Genomic DNA, 15,035 nt, shown 5'->3' with positions numbered 1-15,035 from the left:
TCAAATTATTATCTTTTTTTTGGGGTAGAATCAAATTATTATTATTTTTTTTGTAGAATCAAATTACTATTATCTTTTAATATCTGATGAGTTGGTAAATAACTGGAATTGGGAAGGGCAAGATCAAATGTAGATCAGGCCACAGAGTGTCGTGAAGAATAAAAAGGTAGATGTTTGGAGTTTTAATTAAAGGAAGGTAGCAGAGACAAGAAACTAGGGACAAAGTGGGGTAGAGTGATATAAAGACGCGTGAAGAAAGAATAGATGAAGAAGAAGTCATCTTGAGACATTTTGGTTAAGCATGAATATTAGAATATTACTCCATGTTAAATGAGTTAAAATAAACATAAAATAAATTAGGATGGTGAATAAAATAAGAGAGAAATGAGTAATATAATAGAAGAGTAAAATAGAGAAAGCAAGCTACGCATGCTCACTACAACTCCTTTAACTACCTAAGATCATCTTCAACTATACACCAAAAATCTCATTTTTTTTATAGAAAACTTCTCGCACATTCAACCTCATTTTTTGCATTTTTCTATGGAACGAACAATACCAAATATGGAGTTACTGTAAATATTTTGTGTGACATACTAAAAAATGGTGTAACTGTAACATATGAGCTTGGTGTCAATGGTTGAGTAAAATTATTTTTTAGTGTGACATATATTCAAAAATGTGTTTAAGTTTGGTGTGAATGATGGGCGGTAAATGGAGACGTCACAAGTAGATTAATTTCCCATTTTTACTCAGAATCTCTTCAAATGAGCAACATGCTAACATAAAAGTTTGCAGTTCAAACAAAACATTCTATGGTAATTCTTTTAACTTTTCAATGCTACTTTGTTGAGAAGTCTCAAGTCGACCAAATTACAAAATTCACCAAGACAATATCATGCTAACAAAAGAGTTTGCAAGACATGAAGCCTACAATGATTTCAAAATCTTCCTTAGACAGTTTAGAACCATTTAGTTTCGACCATCTCATGGTGAATCAACTTTTTCATTTATATTCTCACTTTTCTCACTCATTTTTCATTTCTTTCACACTCAAATTCACACTACATATTCTACACTTCTAACAAAATGAATCCCAGAGATTACCCAAGTCCGAATAGTCCGATGTTCGGTGGTGCATGATGCCGAGGTACAGAATCCGACGACTACCGGTCATTCGACACCAACGCCCAGTACGATCCCGACTTCAGTACGGACTCGTACGGGCTGTCAGACATGGAGCCTTCTCCGAACCGCACACCCGCCGCCGCTGCTTCTCGCGGCCCGCCGCCCACCGCCCCATCCGCCGCCGCCACCGCCGCGTCGGGCTCCGCCACCAAGAAGAGGCGGCCCAAGGCACGAGCCCAGAAGTTGCCGCAAACGGCGGTGTGTGAAGAGTTCGCCCCGGGAAGGATGAACTACGCCGCGGACGAATCCTTCGTCTTGACAAGATGTTGGATTGATGTGTCAAAGGATCCGGTGTTCGTCAACAACCAAAAGGTTACGAAATATTGGGAACACATCGCCGAAAAGTACAATGAGGCCAAGCCGCCTCACGCCTATAAGCGCCATAGGGAGCAGCTACGCAAGCACTTGGATCAAATCAAAAAGCAGGTCAATCTGTTCGCGGGGGAGTACGACAAGTGCGAGAGGGAGCAGGCCAGCGGCGAGAGTTTGTCCGATGTGCGCGACAAAGCGATGAGATCGTACACGTCATTGTACGGAGACTTCAAGCACTACCAGTCCTGGGCGATCTTGAAGGAGAAACAGAAGTTCGTTGGTGGTATGATTCCACAATCGACGGCGGCGAAGAAGAGGGCGTCGAAGCGCACCTTCGCTGATTATACAAGCAGCGACAGCGGCGCGTCTCCAATGGACCTCAACAATCCGGTGTTCGAGGATGAGAGTTCCGGCACTCCGATATCCCGGCGTCCCCCTGGCATCAAGGCTGCCAAGGCCAAGGGCAAGGCGACCACATCCGCCGCGCGGCGCCGCCTGACCATGCCGCAAGCCCGGCCCCGAGCGCGACCCCGACCGAGACTTCGGCTGCGTCCCATGCCTACACCGATTTGGTGGCCTCCTCCGACTACAGGACGTTGTTGGACGCGCACAACGCCCTGATGCAGGCGACCAACCCGGCTCAAATCGAAGGCATCCAGCGAATGATCGATGACCTCAGCCGCAGATTGGGATTACTCTAGACCGGATATAGTGCACTTTATTCTTTAATTTCTTTTGTAACTTTTTTTTTATTTCATAGTTTGTAACTTTTTTTTATTTCTTATTTTGTAACTTTTTTTTAATTAAGTGAATGTAGGATTTGACTTAATTGTGTTGTTTTTATTTATTTATTTTGTTTGATATATTTGCATAAATTGTATAAATACAAAATAGAAGTAAAATGCTTAGGGCGTTGCTTAGGGTGGGCTATAGTCCGCCTCTTGCAGGTGGAATTGGCGGAGGATAAAATGCTGACGTGGCGGTGCATAGGGCGGGCTATAGTCCGTCCCACTGTGGATGCTCTTATTTAACGGAACCCTTAACTTTTCCGTTATAAAATAACACATCATATGTTAATTATTTAAATCTATTCCAACTAATATCCTAGTTGGAAAATATCAACCTAACATGAAGGAAAGAGATAAAACAAGAAAAAATGATCTCGGAGAGAAGAGCCTGGATGTTGGGTTTGCGAACACGGCCGGACATGACCTTGGAGAGAAGAGCAAGGATGTTGGCGTTGAAGAGGGCGATGGAGGCGATCCCCGAGCCCACGGCGGTGCCGTTCATGAGGGCGAGGCCTTCCTAATTGGGCTGGAGCTCGAAGAAGCCGCCCTTGACGCCGGCGAGCTTTAAGGCTTCCTCGGCGCTGAGGAGCTCACCGGTGGGGCCCACGGCCTTGGAATTGGGGCGTCCGGTCAGGAGCCCGGTGATGTAGGAGAGGGGCACGAGATTGCCGGAGGCTGTGATTGTGCCGCAGAGAGGGAGGCATGGGGTGATGTTCTGGTTCAGGAATTTGGTAATGGCTTCAAGGATTTCAAATCGGATGCCGGAGTAGCCTTCGAGGAGGGTGTTGATCCGGATCAGCATCATCGGTCTCGTTGCCGTGTTCGGCAGCGTGTGGTTTGATTCCGTTCCGTTTCCAAATATTCCGACGTTTAAGAACATGTTGCCATTTTGCTCTCATTAATTTCTAATCGAAAAGAACAGCAACTTCAAGCAGAAGACCACTTCACAAAAATTGGTTCTTGAATTTATTGGGTGTGATTATAGCTATCTTAACGTTATCGATACAAGGCTGGACAACACAGTGTGTGAGGGAGAAAGAGAGTGTGGGAAGGGGCAGTTTCAAAAAGTTGATATTTTCCGAATAGGATATTAGGTGGAATAGATTTAAATAATTAGTATATGATGTGTTATTTTATAACAGAAAAGTTAACGGTTTCGTTAAATAAGGATTTGAATATATCGAATATAAAAGTAAATGACTTATTAAAACGGAAAAATTGTATAAGGATCTATTGAAATAAACAATCAAAGTACAAAGACTTGAGGATGTGTTTTGCCTTTTGAAAATGGGTATTGTAGACATTATTTAGATGGGTTTAACGCGGGCCCATATTGTTAAGCGTGGACCTAGTCATTCTCTAAACTCTACTACCAAACATCAAGATCACTTTGTTCGACTACAAAATTAATCTTAGATCCTTAATACATCCTACTAAACACTCTCAATGCTTTAATTAATTTTCTGTTATTTATAAAAAAAGTCATTATTAGCACTATGTTATCTGCACACGCCTTTGGCTTCGGAGTCATCGACAGGTACCATCCAGGTAAACTCGTTCTCGCTACATAACCAATGACACTCACACTAGCTTCTCCCTAACATCATGATGGCCGTGGTGCAAGGCATAGTCATAAGTTAACTTCGATCCCATTGACACTCTCTCATTGATATTGTAGCCATTGACATCGCAAGTATTTTTCATAAAGACTTCTCGATTCGTATGCAATGAAATGGTGTCATAATTGAAATGAGTAATTTGTACAGCAGGCCACATTCTGAAAAATACTTTGGTATTAGGCACCGACACAGTACAAAGGGGAAAGAGCTGTCTGTCATAAAATAAGCAAATACTACCATTTTCTGGACCAGAATCATGTACTAATAAATAACCCAACAATCAACATGGTATCAGAATTCCTTGCTGTAAACAATGATGGATTGAGAAAATAAATTTCAAAACTCCAACATTACCAAAAAAGTTTTGATGTAGAATATACTAAGGAGTACTATAACATAAGGATGAGTAAAAATCTTCTCCCAAAACAGTGTGAAACTTCATCACTACTATGCTGTAGATCAACTAGAAATTCACCATCACCCTCAACTATCAACACAGAAGAGATAAAGGATACTAGACTACAGTGAAATCCAAATCCAACTCACCATCCAACTTCTAAACTCCTCAATGCTGCATTGGATATAAAGAAGTTGGATTTTGCTTGAGGGGAAATCTGTAAAGACTCAAAAACTGTATGGAACACAAGTCCAATCTAAATGGTTCCATATCTTAATAGTTTTCAATCCAACACAAAACCTGGAATCACAGCTCATACAAGAAACCCAAGGATTCGAAATCTACTTTGATAAGCAATATTGGATACACTAAAAAGAACCTAGTTGTACTCTGCAATTGATAGAACCCAAGTCATGATCAATCATAGAAAGACTAAGAGATGGCTGACCAACGAGATTTATAACAACAAACGTTATTCTCTAGAGTTCTCAACTAAGCATTTTCTTCAACAAAATTGACAGGACATTTCAACTCTGTGAATTTAAAATCTAATTTGCGTATATATAAGCCATGGCGAAAAATAAAATCCAAGTAAAAGAGAAGAAAAAAGATACACAGAGGTATAACTAGAAGACCTGTATAAGGGGGAGCACTGTTCACTAGGAGGATGCCAAATGCTACATCCTCTCATAATTCAAACTCATCTTCAAGCTTCAATTGCTCAGCAGCAGCCTCTTCCTCTTCATCATCAATCACAAAGTAAGGATTGTGGACCTCGGGCCTGAACTTGTACCCTGTGAACGCATAGAATGCCAAGGTAGCCAACTCTGCGGCAACCACGCTAGTCCAGAAGTACTTATACGAAGTAATAGTTTCGAGACCATAGACCACAACCCGAGTGAAGTAAATGTAGCATATGACCACAATGTAATACTGCCTAAACAGAGTGAGCTTCATCAAATTGACCGCAGCCTTGCCATCAGTCTTGGCTGCTTCGCGCAAGTTCTTAATCGACCAAACAATGGGGAAAAGCACGGCACAGCAGCAGACGACATCCACGAGCAAGAACACCTGCTTCCAAGCGATCCAATCCTGCCCGAAGGGCCCTGTCTCATCAATCACAACCTGAGCTATATTCGCGATAACCTGAAGAGGAATCACGATCATCAAAACCTTCTTCTCCTTATCGTGCAAATACGGCTTCAGGAATGACCATCCCGTTCCGATCAAGACGATCAAGGTGAACAAAGTGATGCCCTTCAAGAAACTGAATATGTAAAACAGCACATCCCAACCGTGTGCAGATCCAGTGCGCTTAATATACGATTTATCTTCGGCCTCACACAATAGATTCAGTGCTTTGAGCAATACCACAGCCAACATAAAGAAATGGATTCCAAAAACAGTCGGTCTCTTCTTGTACAAGACATTGATCCAAAAGGCGGTCATAATGAAATAGATGATGGAGAGCAGGAAGTAAACCCTAGGTAGAATTGTTTTACCAGCGGAGAGATAATCGCGGCGGTTGGACCTTCCGCCTTCCAGGTTGTACATCGCGGAGCGGACGTTCATGGAGACCTTGAGCTGCGGGAGGCAATTGGCGAAGATGAGAGTGTACTGATCGGCGGAGGACTCGGCGTAGGAGAAATTGAAGGCGGAGGCGGAGGGGTGGGGGAGTTGATCGAAGGCGAAGACGCGCTTGATGGCGTCGGATTGGAGGACGCAATTGATCTGCGCATCGTCGATTTGCTGGAGGACGTGCGCCCAGGCGTCGATGGTGCAGAGGAAGAATCCGAGTTTGGAGAGCTCGGGCGGGTCGGGTGCGGAGCCGGAGAGGGAGAGGTTGGTGACGTTGAGCTCGAGCTGGCCGCGGTGGGTGAAGCCGAACTCGTCGAGGAGGATTAAGGGGCGGGAGTCGGATCGGGTGTCGGTGGAGCGGATCTCGGCGGCGGAGAGGGCGGCGGAGGAGAGGATGAGGAGGAGAAGGAGAGACATTTCAGATTCGGGTCGGATCCGAGTCTCTCTTGGGTCAGGAAAAAGGGGGAAATGGTTTGAGATTTGTTGGTTGGGGTTTTATTCCGATGCTTCCTAGTAATCCTATTGTCGTCTTCTAATAAGGAAAATATCAAGTCTTCCTTTCTTGTCTTATCTTCTATTTTATGTTTGATCAATGATATTTTTAATTTTGTAAGCTTTTCAAACAATATTTCATGTTAGGAAGATAATTACATAAAGATGAGATATCCTTTTTTTGGTATTAAGATCCATTATTTGTGTGTTTTAAATATATATAGAAATAAAAATCATGCTTATTTGTAGGTAACTATTGGGGAGATTTAAAAAATGCGATGGTTTATGTGAGACCATTTATTTCATCATTCAAAAGTGTCAGAATGTGAATCTAAATTTGTATTTAATATATTATATTCTTCGTCGAGTTCTATTTGAGTCGTCGCTAATTTTTAAAATATAAATGAAAGTGAATAATAAGTGAGCAAATTGAATCTTACTTTAACATATTAATTTTAAAATTATTTAAGGAAAAAATAGTTAGTTATATGGGAAATATATTTTTTTAAATAATAAAATTAAATATGATCTATTTACTAAGGAACGTTTCAAAATGAAAAAGTAAGACAATGTGAAGAAAGTGGTGTATTCAAAATTTATATTAAGAAAAATTATACTATATACTAACAAGTGAAATATTCTCAATCTCTAGCCTAAGATATTTGGAAGTTCTAAGTTAATTAACTCATTTCTATTTTTAGTAAAAAGTAAAAGAATATCTCTATTAATAAAGAATGGAGAGAGTACATTTTTGCTTGTACACTGAGATTATCAGATTGATAATTCTACTCTATAGGTTAGAAAATGTCGTAATTCATTGTATAATCAGAATAAGAAATTTTATTCTATTTTTCACATGTTATATCTATAATTCTATTTATACAATTCTCATTTATTCTTAATTGATTTCTCATTAGTTACATTCACATATATAAATAGTCCCTCTATATTTATTTTGTACTCTTACATAATAGTCAAAATTAGTCTTGTATTGGTGGATGGAGGGAGTATTTCTTATACAGTATAAGTAAGATATCCATAAAAAATTATAATCTTTTTAATATACATAGAAATATAGAATAAGATGTTAAGTAAAAATATAATTTTATTTATTTTGTTCATGCAATTTTAGTGTATAATGATATATTTAAAAATATTATCCATTTTTTTTCAAAATAGCTCAATTATATAATTAAACCAATCAAATTTCATAACCAAGCCGATTTATTATAAATGGAAACCTAAAACCTGAGATGGCTGAAATTGAAACACGGAACGTAAATCAGTAAAAAATTATGGAAACCCAACAATTTCTTTAACACTAAATAATTAAACTAAATTAAATTACACAAATATAAATTTAATTAAATAAATGGAAGCCCACTAATTAAATAAATCTAACTATCAAATTGACATATTTTTACGTAATAGAGTTAATTTGGTTAAAAAAAATGATAGCCTCCCTCTTCTGTACACTCAACGCCTTCGTCTTCCTCTTCTCCACTCTTCATGATCTTCAGCAATTTTCTGGCAACTCCTCGATCTTCTTCTTCATTCTTCTTTTGCGATTTTGGTAACTCTTCAATCTTCTCGGTGTAGCGTTATGTTATATCGCTTGAAGAAGATGGACAATAACAGGTGAAATCTTATTAGTTCGATCCATGACAACAATAGCACGTTAGAGGCAACACCACCACATGAGAATCACCGCAAACAATGCACTTTTTTTTACCATGCTCATGAAAATTTTGATTAGTAGAATTGGTATTTATAGAATATCTAGTAGCTTTTGGTATTTTTTTCAAACGATCCTTTTCGCATTCATCTATCTTTATTGTCTTGGTCAATTTCATTTACTATAAATTACTCAATAATAAATTAATGGCTCACAAATTTTTAACGGACTATTAATTACTTTTGTATTGGAACCAAAGTCCAAAAGGTGGGAGGGACATCTGAACATGAATACCTAGAATAGGGAAAGTATTGATGCTAAGTTGGTTTTATTGGATTAAATTTGCAATTAATTGGGATATACTACGTTTTATTGGATTAAATTATGCAATTAATGGGTAAATACGTTTTCAGTTCATAGGTATTACCGTATTAGCTATATTGATTATAGTCAATTGTTTATTTGAATTATGGGCCACGTTTATGAATCATGGTTTATGGACAAATTATTGCAGTTAAAATATTTAAATTGTTAGAAATACTATTCAAAACTCATAAATATTTAAAATTATACCCAAACATTATAAATATTACAAAAGAAGGCCAAAACTCGCCTTTTATATATATATAGATACTAATACTTTAAAAGTAGGACCCACAAATCCACTAACTTTTTCAACTCACTTTCTATTATATTTCTTAAAATCCATGCCCGGTCAAACCGGGATGAATTTTCATGGACGGAGGGAGTATGATTTTTTCACAGGAATTTGGCAAGGTAAAAGATAGTAGTTTGATAAAGTAGATGATTCATCTTATTTTAGAATTATATAATAAATATGACTTAAAATGTAGTTTTTGCCTTTTTGGCATGACAAATGGGATTAGAAGTTGGACTCGGTCCGCTGGATAGGAAAAGGAGGGTTATAGGTGAGTATAATGGCGAAACCACGAGCTTGTGGTGGGGTTAATTACTCATTTATTGAGTTGAAAAGTCTATTTCATTATGGTGGTAATTACAAACAATAGGACTAACGAACGAGTCTAAAAGCATCCCGTGCTCTTAAATAAGAGTACGGGGGTGGGTCCGGATCCACTTTTATTCTTTGTCTTTAGCTAAAAGCACAACACCCACATTCGTGCTCTCCGCAAGGACAAGCTTAAGAGCATCCGCAGCGGTGCTCTTAGCACCGTCCGTCCGTCCGTGCCGCTGAGCACCCGTCGTCCGTCCGCCGCTGCAGCTCGTCCGTCCGTGCCAGCGGCACGGACATGCTCTTAGCTAAGAGCACGTCCGTGCCGCTGAGCACCCATACGTGGCAACGTCTGATTGGCCAACAGCTAATTCGATTTTTTTTTTATTCAAAATTTATTTAAAAAAATGTTTTTAAATAAAAAAAAATATTTTTCCACTTCCCAAAAATTTATATTCGTTTTCTACCCACTTTTAATTTATTTTTTAATTTTTTTTCCCCAAAATTCACATTTTCTATTAGAATAAACACCTTAATTTATATCGTCAACTATTTGAGTTGAGTAAACTAAAAGTCTTTGCTCAGCGGATTAATGACGCTGGTAGTGGAATAATGGATTCTATTTTCCACAATAGTTAGTCAACTATGACATGTTCGGTTTGCAAGATTGTGTTCAGGATTAAATTTGTTGTGCGTTTGGTTCATAGCTAACCTCCTATGGCTATATGAATAATCATGGAATAATTAGTCAAAGCTAACCTCCTATGACTAAAATAATCTCACAACTTAATCCTAAATTCTATCTTGATATTATTTTATCTTTTTGTTTATAGTAGATCAATTAAACATATTTTCCTTCTTTTCTTTTATAAAATCAATTATTCAACTTTAAAGAATAAATTAAAGGGATATGGTCAGAAACATTGATTATTTGATTTCATTCCATGGCGTTAGAAAGAGGTCATATTATTTTAAAGGGTTATTCACAAGTAATTTAAATTTTTTAATTTTTCTACTAAACTTTAAAGTTGGTATCATTAATTTAAGTTTTAGTGTCAACTTTCCATCGATTGAATTAGATGACAAATTTTACCTTGCATCGTGTCTGAGTGGTAGAAAAGGATCTAGACCTTATTTTAATGGAGTATGGGTTACATTTATATATTGCTTACATATTTACTAATCCCCAGATGTCAAAAAGGGGTTTGTAAAAGTACAGTAATACCACCTTATCTCGTAGCCATATGCTACTACAAAATATAGTGTGTACTAGTGTATATTACGAGATGGAATTTATACAATATGTGATGAAAAAATGGTCTAATCCGGACAGACAATATGATAGTTGCAACCACCAAAATATATCATGCTTTTAGTTTGGGACAGAGACTTGAATTTGGGTTTGCAATGGAGCCTGAAGGAAGAATTATTTGATTAGCAACGAGAGAGATTGATGATAGTATATAGGTATATAAATGTATGAGAGACTTACAAAAATTTGGTAGACAAGATTGTTTTGAAACCGGATCGTCCTCAAAGGAGGGCGGAACTTGTCCATATATCATCTCACAACTCATGTCTTCAAAATCTGCAATTAATTACACATGTAGATTATGTTGTGATGATGCAATGAGAGACATGAATAGTGTAGGGAGGTGAGGAGACATACTTGGATTCATCGTCAATGGAAGGCCAAACTCGTTGGTGAAAAAATCTTGTGTTGGTATTTTACACATGTTAACGCACATTCCTACGCAACCACTATTCTCCAAGTACCTTCCAATTTCAATTCCATCGTAACCCATCAAAATACCATTCCAAATAATTATCCAATTAATGTACTTCCTATGTCCGTGAAATAATGTCTTATTTTGCTATTTCCATTTTATTATAAAACCAATATATAAAAGTGAGGTCCACTTTCCACTAACTCATTTCTCTATTTTTTATTTCACAAAGTCAAACAATTTCTTAAAATTCGCGAAGAGTCAAAATGAGACTATAAATGGAAGACGCAGTATACTACATACCTGCATTTCTTGATGTGTACTCCGCTCTTTTGCTTCACTCCGTTTATTTCTACCTCCACCACCTACTGAATTGCCATTATTAATTTCAGATAAACAATTTTAAATATAATTAATACTTGTAAAGAGAGAGAAGAAAATATAAATACAAACCTCAGAAGGGCCAACCAACCAGTGGAAGAAAGGCACCGTTAATGCAGCATTGAACTCTGCTGCCCATTTTGTTGGTGGAAACAATTTTCTAAACTGCCACACAAAATACAATCCATATTAATCAACCCATATATTTATTTTCCTTTAACTTATGAGTCATTCTATAAAAATAAATGTAACTATTCCATGTTTTTGTTGAGAGAGAGGGAGAGAAGGGTACTTGAGCAGGGGCGCCGGGAGGAAGCATGGAGAGGAGCACCTCTCTAACAACTTGCTGCTGCTGCACACGACTCCTTCCCTCCATCACTCCTCTCGACACTTCCACAAACGACTCGTAATCACAGTCGAACAGCCCCTTCTCCTCCATCCCCGCTTTTCCTCCGCGCCCGAACTTGTACATCTTCCGCGAGAAGAGGCTCATGAACACTCTCTCCAACACCCCGTCCTTGTACTTGGTCTTCTGCCCCATCGGTGCCGGCTGTCCCGAAGCCTCTGCTATTCCGCACCGCACTGTGCTGCTGCGTAAATGGAATTTCCTCCGTCTCTCCGGCCAACATGGCGATGGGAACAACGACTTGGTTGCCGGCAAGCTTAACACCATCTTTAATTCCGGTTTTGGTTTATCGTAAGATTCACAAATTAAAAAACAATGTGGGGTTTAATTGAAGAAAAAATGAATGGTATGGGCGTGTGGTGGTGGTGTGTTATCGGAAGAATGGTGGCCATACATGTGCCGCATCACCAACTAACAACCTTATATTATTTCTTTTTAATTATTTTTACATGAATATCTTTTGGGAATACTACAAATATGACTAGGCCAGATGAAGGCCCAAGATTATGTCTTTCCTTTTATTTTGTTGATTATATACAGTATTCCAATCTTTCTCAAATGCATTCTGCAGGAAACAATATGGTTAATGTTACAAATTTATTCCAGAGGCTGAAATAAAACATTTCCATATTCTAGCAAGTATGAGGCAGAGCCTGAATCAAGTAAAATGAAAAAAAAAAAAAAAAAAAAAAAAAAAAACAGAATAACAGGTGAAATTGCATAACATTTATTCGGAAATCCGCATGATCTGGATGGAACTGTTACAATATATTGCAACTACAAAAAACCTCATTCAGTTAGGCAGAGTCAGCAGCTTCCACAGCCTTTGGTGCCTCATCTGTTTTCAACTGCTCCAATGCGGACACACGTTCGTCCAGTGACTTGTAAGTGTTATCTATCTGTTTCAAAACAAATCATTACACCATACACAAAATTCGAAGCAATATCAATATTATCATGTTATCAACTAATTCATTTCCACTCTCACTAATCTCTCTAGCTATTACTCCATCCAGATCCATTTATCTAGAGCCACCTCTCAGTTTTGACCTTAAATTTCATCAGCATTTTAAATTTGATCCATTTAGCTGATGAACTGATGCAGAAATCTCTAGGATGATGTCTGAGTTGTAAATCCTTGAGCTGGCTTACCATGGATTAGATCAGGTCAATATAGTACTATCAGATTTCGACATGAGAAATGAAGGGGATCCAACAAATGGTTTTCATCTGAATGACTTGTAGAGTTGTATAAATGAGATTTTCTGAAAGACGATATCTCTTCAACACATGTTACATGGAAACTGATCGAGGGAATGTGATTGCTTAAGAAAAACTTGACCAGGAAGGAATGCAATAACTATGCTTACATGATACTAGTTATTATGGCTTGACCAGCAGTTTTAGTTTGCATCATGTTGTAACAACAAAGTAGGCAATTTTTTCTATTAAAACAAAGCAAAAGAACAGCCAAGGGTGGGCATTTAGGGTTATGAGAATCAGTTATAGATAAACCAACAACTGCATAATGGATATCAAGTAAAGTGACAAGATTAGAGTTGACAAGTGAAGACATGGATGGAATCACTGCTTATTGATGATTAGAGTTGACAATTGAAGACATGAATAAAGTTAACGGGGTTGATTTCATCTCTTCCTATCCTATAGAGATTAGAGACAACATGAAAGTAGGCAAAATGGATACAAGATCATTATTGGTAGTGTTATGCATCTTGGGTGATTTAGTGTTATCATTCAAGTGTTGTTTGTACTAGATGCATAGACTGAATGCTATTCACACAAGCGTTGTAAGCTTAGGCCTAGATTCAAGTGAGTGCGTCAACATTAAGGTAAGGACTCAAAAAAAGGCGGAACACTTAAATAACTAAATCGTTGCTCACTGCATCAAGGATGATAGAACTAGTAGTACATGTTTTACCTCAACTTCTAGTGGCTATCAAGTGTTGAGCATGGAAAATGATAAACACACAACATGTAAACCAACTGTGGCACTTCCACATCCACCTTCCTTGGCATCAGTTGTAAACAGAACTATTTTGACTAAAGAATTTAAAAATCACTCTCAACATATCACAAAAGCAAAATATGATTCTATACCACACTTCCACTGTAAGTGGGTATCATTTCTCAACCATTGTTAACCTCTACAATATTCATCCACTACGTATGGAACTCTTCTCTCACCGGCTTCGACTGAACATCATTTAATTTTCCATCATCAGAACCTTAATTAATTTAGACGATTTTTGATACATTCAATTCGCGGTGGAACATATTCCGTATAACAATTGGAGAGCCACTAACCAATCTCATGAGCAAGCAGCAATAAGAATAATAGTAACAATCAATTTCAACAAAATAGCAGAAGAAAGGGCAAAAAGAAAAACCTGTTGAGAGATGGCGTGGTGGGCAATTGCGTAATCCTTCTGGAGATAATAGAGACCGGCGGCGGATGCCAGCGCCGCGCCGGTGAAGAATGAAGCCAGCCTAACCCGCAGCACATAACCCATTTCTGCCCCTTCCGATTTCACCGATCTCAACTTCAATCGCCAAATTCTTTGCAGTCGTAATTATTTAATTGTTTCTTAAAAATTAAAATGAAGATGGCGATGACCCAAAAGTACTTGGGCCTTGGGCCTTAATAATATCCCTGCGCTATACGGTCATATTTAAAAAAAACTCCCGACACTGCTGCTACTCCTCATCGCCGCTGCCTTGTGGCGAGGTATACTGAGCCCGCGTACGAACCCCTCACCGACTGCCCTCGAGGCATCCAAATCACGCCCCGCATGTTCTCGAGCATCGAGTAGAGGAACATCTTCTCTCCTGGGGTCGGCTGCGGCCTTCCACTCTTGGAAAGACCGCGAACATACGTTCCTCCATTCTTTGCACGCGAGAATAACGTGTACGCGCGTGGGGGTGGGGGGCCGAGATGACCTCAGGGGGCGATAGGGGGGATCCTCCCCCTCATTGCCAATTCTGCGCCGCTTTTAGCCCGGCCGGGCGAGGGCGACGGGCGCGGATAGAGGGACGAAAACTCCTCAGCATCCGGGGGGAGGTCGTGGGATCCGCCGCTGTAGTCGCCGAAATAGTTCAGCCTCTGCTTCTTCGGCCACCCAGTGTCGCACCCCACCCGGAAATTCTCGGAGTCCTTCAGCAACACATAGCATTCCCAGAAGAGGAACTCCTTATACTTCCCCGGCAAGGGGAACTGACTCTCCGCTATCCTCCGGGCGTCCTCCTCATTCTGCCCACTAGTTAGCTGGCGGAGGGCGTTGGCTTACAACCCCGAAAAACGGTCGACCGCGGCCCTAATGCGCTCCCACCCCTTCCGGCACTCCTCCCCGCTGAAATCCTTCCCGTGCGGGCAGTTCCTCTTGTAGGCAGCTCTAATCTTCGCCCACATGTTGACGACCCGCTGGTTGTTCGCAACCAGTGGATCGTCGCACACCGTCAACCACGCCTTGGCCACCCCGGCGTA

The 15,035-nt window shown here is 39.4% G+C and overlaps 3 protein-coding genes and 1 pseudogene across 4 annotated transcripts; all 4 read right to left on the bottom strand.

Moving 5' to 3' along the window:
• Nucleotides 1-2,604: 2,604 nt before the first annotated feature.
• On the bottom strand, nucleotides 2,605-3,168 carry LOC125220213 (annotated as a pseudogene).
• Nucleotides 3,169-4,840: 1,672 nt separating this feature from the next.
• LOC125223590 (protein CANDIDATE G-PROTEIN COUPLED RECEPTOR 7-like) lies at nucleotides 4,841-6,395 on the bottom strand. The gene has a single exon (XM_048126796.1). The coding sequence runs from the start codon at nucleotides 6,297-6,299 to the stop codon at nucleotides 4,992-4,994; it is 1,308 nt and encodes a 435-aa protein (XP_047982753.1). The 5' UTR covers nucleotides 6,300-6,395; the 3' UTR covers nucleotides 4,841-4,991.
• Nucleotides 6,396-10,129: 3,734 nt separating this feature from the next.
• LOC125218537 (beta-carotene isomerase D27, chloroplastic) lies at nucleotides 10,130-11,948 on the bottom strand. Its single transcript, XM_048120223.1, has 6 exons — nucleotides 11,420-11,948; nucleotides 11,200-11,292; nucleotides 11,050-11,111; nucleotides 10,689-10,795; nucleotides 10,512-10,607; nucleotides 10,130-10,433 (listed from the first exon to the last, which is right to left on the bottom strand). The coding sequence occupies exons 1-6, from the start codon at nucleotides 11,798-11,800 to the stop codon at nucleotides 10,384-10,386; spliced, it is 789 nt and encodes a 262-aa protein (XP_047976180.1). The 5' UTR covers nucleotides 11,801-11,948; the 3' UTR covers nucleotides 10,130-10,383.
• Nucleotides 11,949-12,080: 132 nt separating this feature from the next.
• Nucleotides 12,081-14,161, bottom strand: LOC125218538. Of its 2 annotated transcripts, XM_048120225.1 has the most exons (3): nucleotides 13,942-14,161; nucleotides 12,322-12,432; nucleotides 12,081-12,098 (listed from the first exon to the last, which is right to left on the bottom strand). In XM_048120225.1, exons 1-2 carry the CDS (start codon nucleotides 14,062-14,064, stop codon nucleotides 12,331-12,333), a joined length of 225 nt encoding a protein of 74 aa, XP_047976182.1. In that variant the 5' UTR covers nucleotides 14,065-14,161; the 3' UTR covers nucleotides 12,081-12,098; nucleotides 12,322-12,330. The 2 variants fall into 2 exon arrangements, with proteins under 2 accessions (XP_047976182.1, XP_047976181.1); XM_048120224.1 differs by lacking the exon at nucleotides 12,081-12,098 and having other exon boundaries at nucleotides 12,114-12,432; nucleotides 13,942-14,160.
• Nucleotides 14,162-15,035: the final 874 nt, after the last annotated feature.

The sequence above is a fragment of the Salvia hispanica genome, chromosome 4 (genome assembly GCF_023119035.1).
Source record: "Salvia hispanica cultivar TCC Black 2014 chromosome 4, UniMelb_Shisp_WGS_1.0, whole genome shotgun sequence".
In the NCBI taxonomy this organism is placed as follows: domain Eukaryota; kingdom Viridiplantae; phylum Streptophyta; class Magnoliopsida; order Lamiales; family Lamiaceae; genus Salvia; species Salvia hispanica.
The sequence above is the reverse complement of the archived record's forward strand: the minus strand, read 5'-3'. Positions and strand labels throughout refer to the sequence as shown.

What these genes read in the sequence shown, in the direction of transcription:
- LOC125223590 (XM_048126796.1), bottom strand. Translation starts at nt 6,299, where the DNA reads ATGTCTCTCCTTCTCCTCCTCATCCTCTCCTCCGCCGCCCTCTCCGCC.
- LOC125218537 (XM_048120223.1), bottom strand. Translation starts at nt 11,800, where the DNA reads ATGGTGTTAAGCTTGCCGGCAACCAAGTCGTTGTTCCCATCGCCATGT. An exon ending in GTACACATCAAGAAATGCAG is followed by an intron (nt 10,796 to 11,049) that starts GTATGTAGTATA and finishes TGAAATTGGAAG; the next exon opens with GTACTTGGAGAATAGTGGTT. An exon ending in ATCTTGTCTACCAAATTTTT is followed by an intron (nt 10,434 to 10,511) that starts GTAAGTCTCTCA and finishes TTCTTCCTTCAG; the next exon opens with GCTCCATTGCAAACCCAAAT.
- LOC125218538 (XM_048120225.1), bottom strand. Translation starts at nt 14,064, where the DNA reads ATGGGTTATGTGCTGCGGGTTAGGCTGGCTTCATTCTTCACCGGCGCG. An exon ending in ACCACGCCATCTCTCAACAG is followed by an intron (nt 12,433 to 13,941) that starts GTTTTTCTTTTT and finishes GTTTTGAAACAG; the next exon opens with ATAGATAACACTTACAAGTC.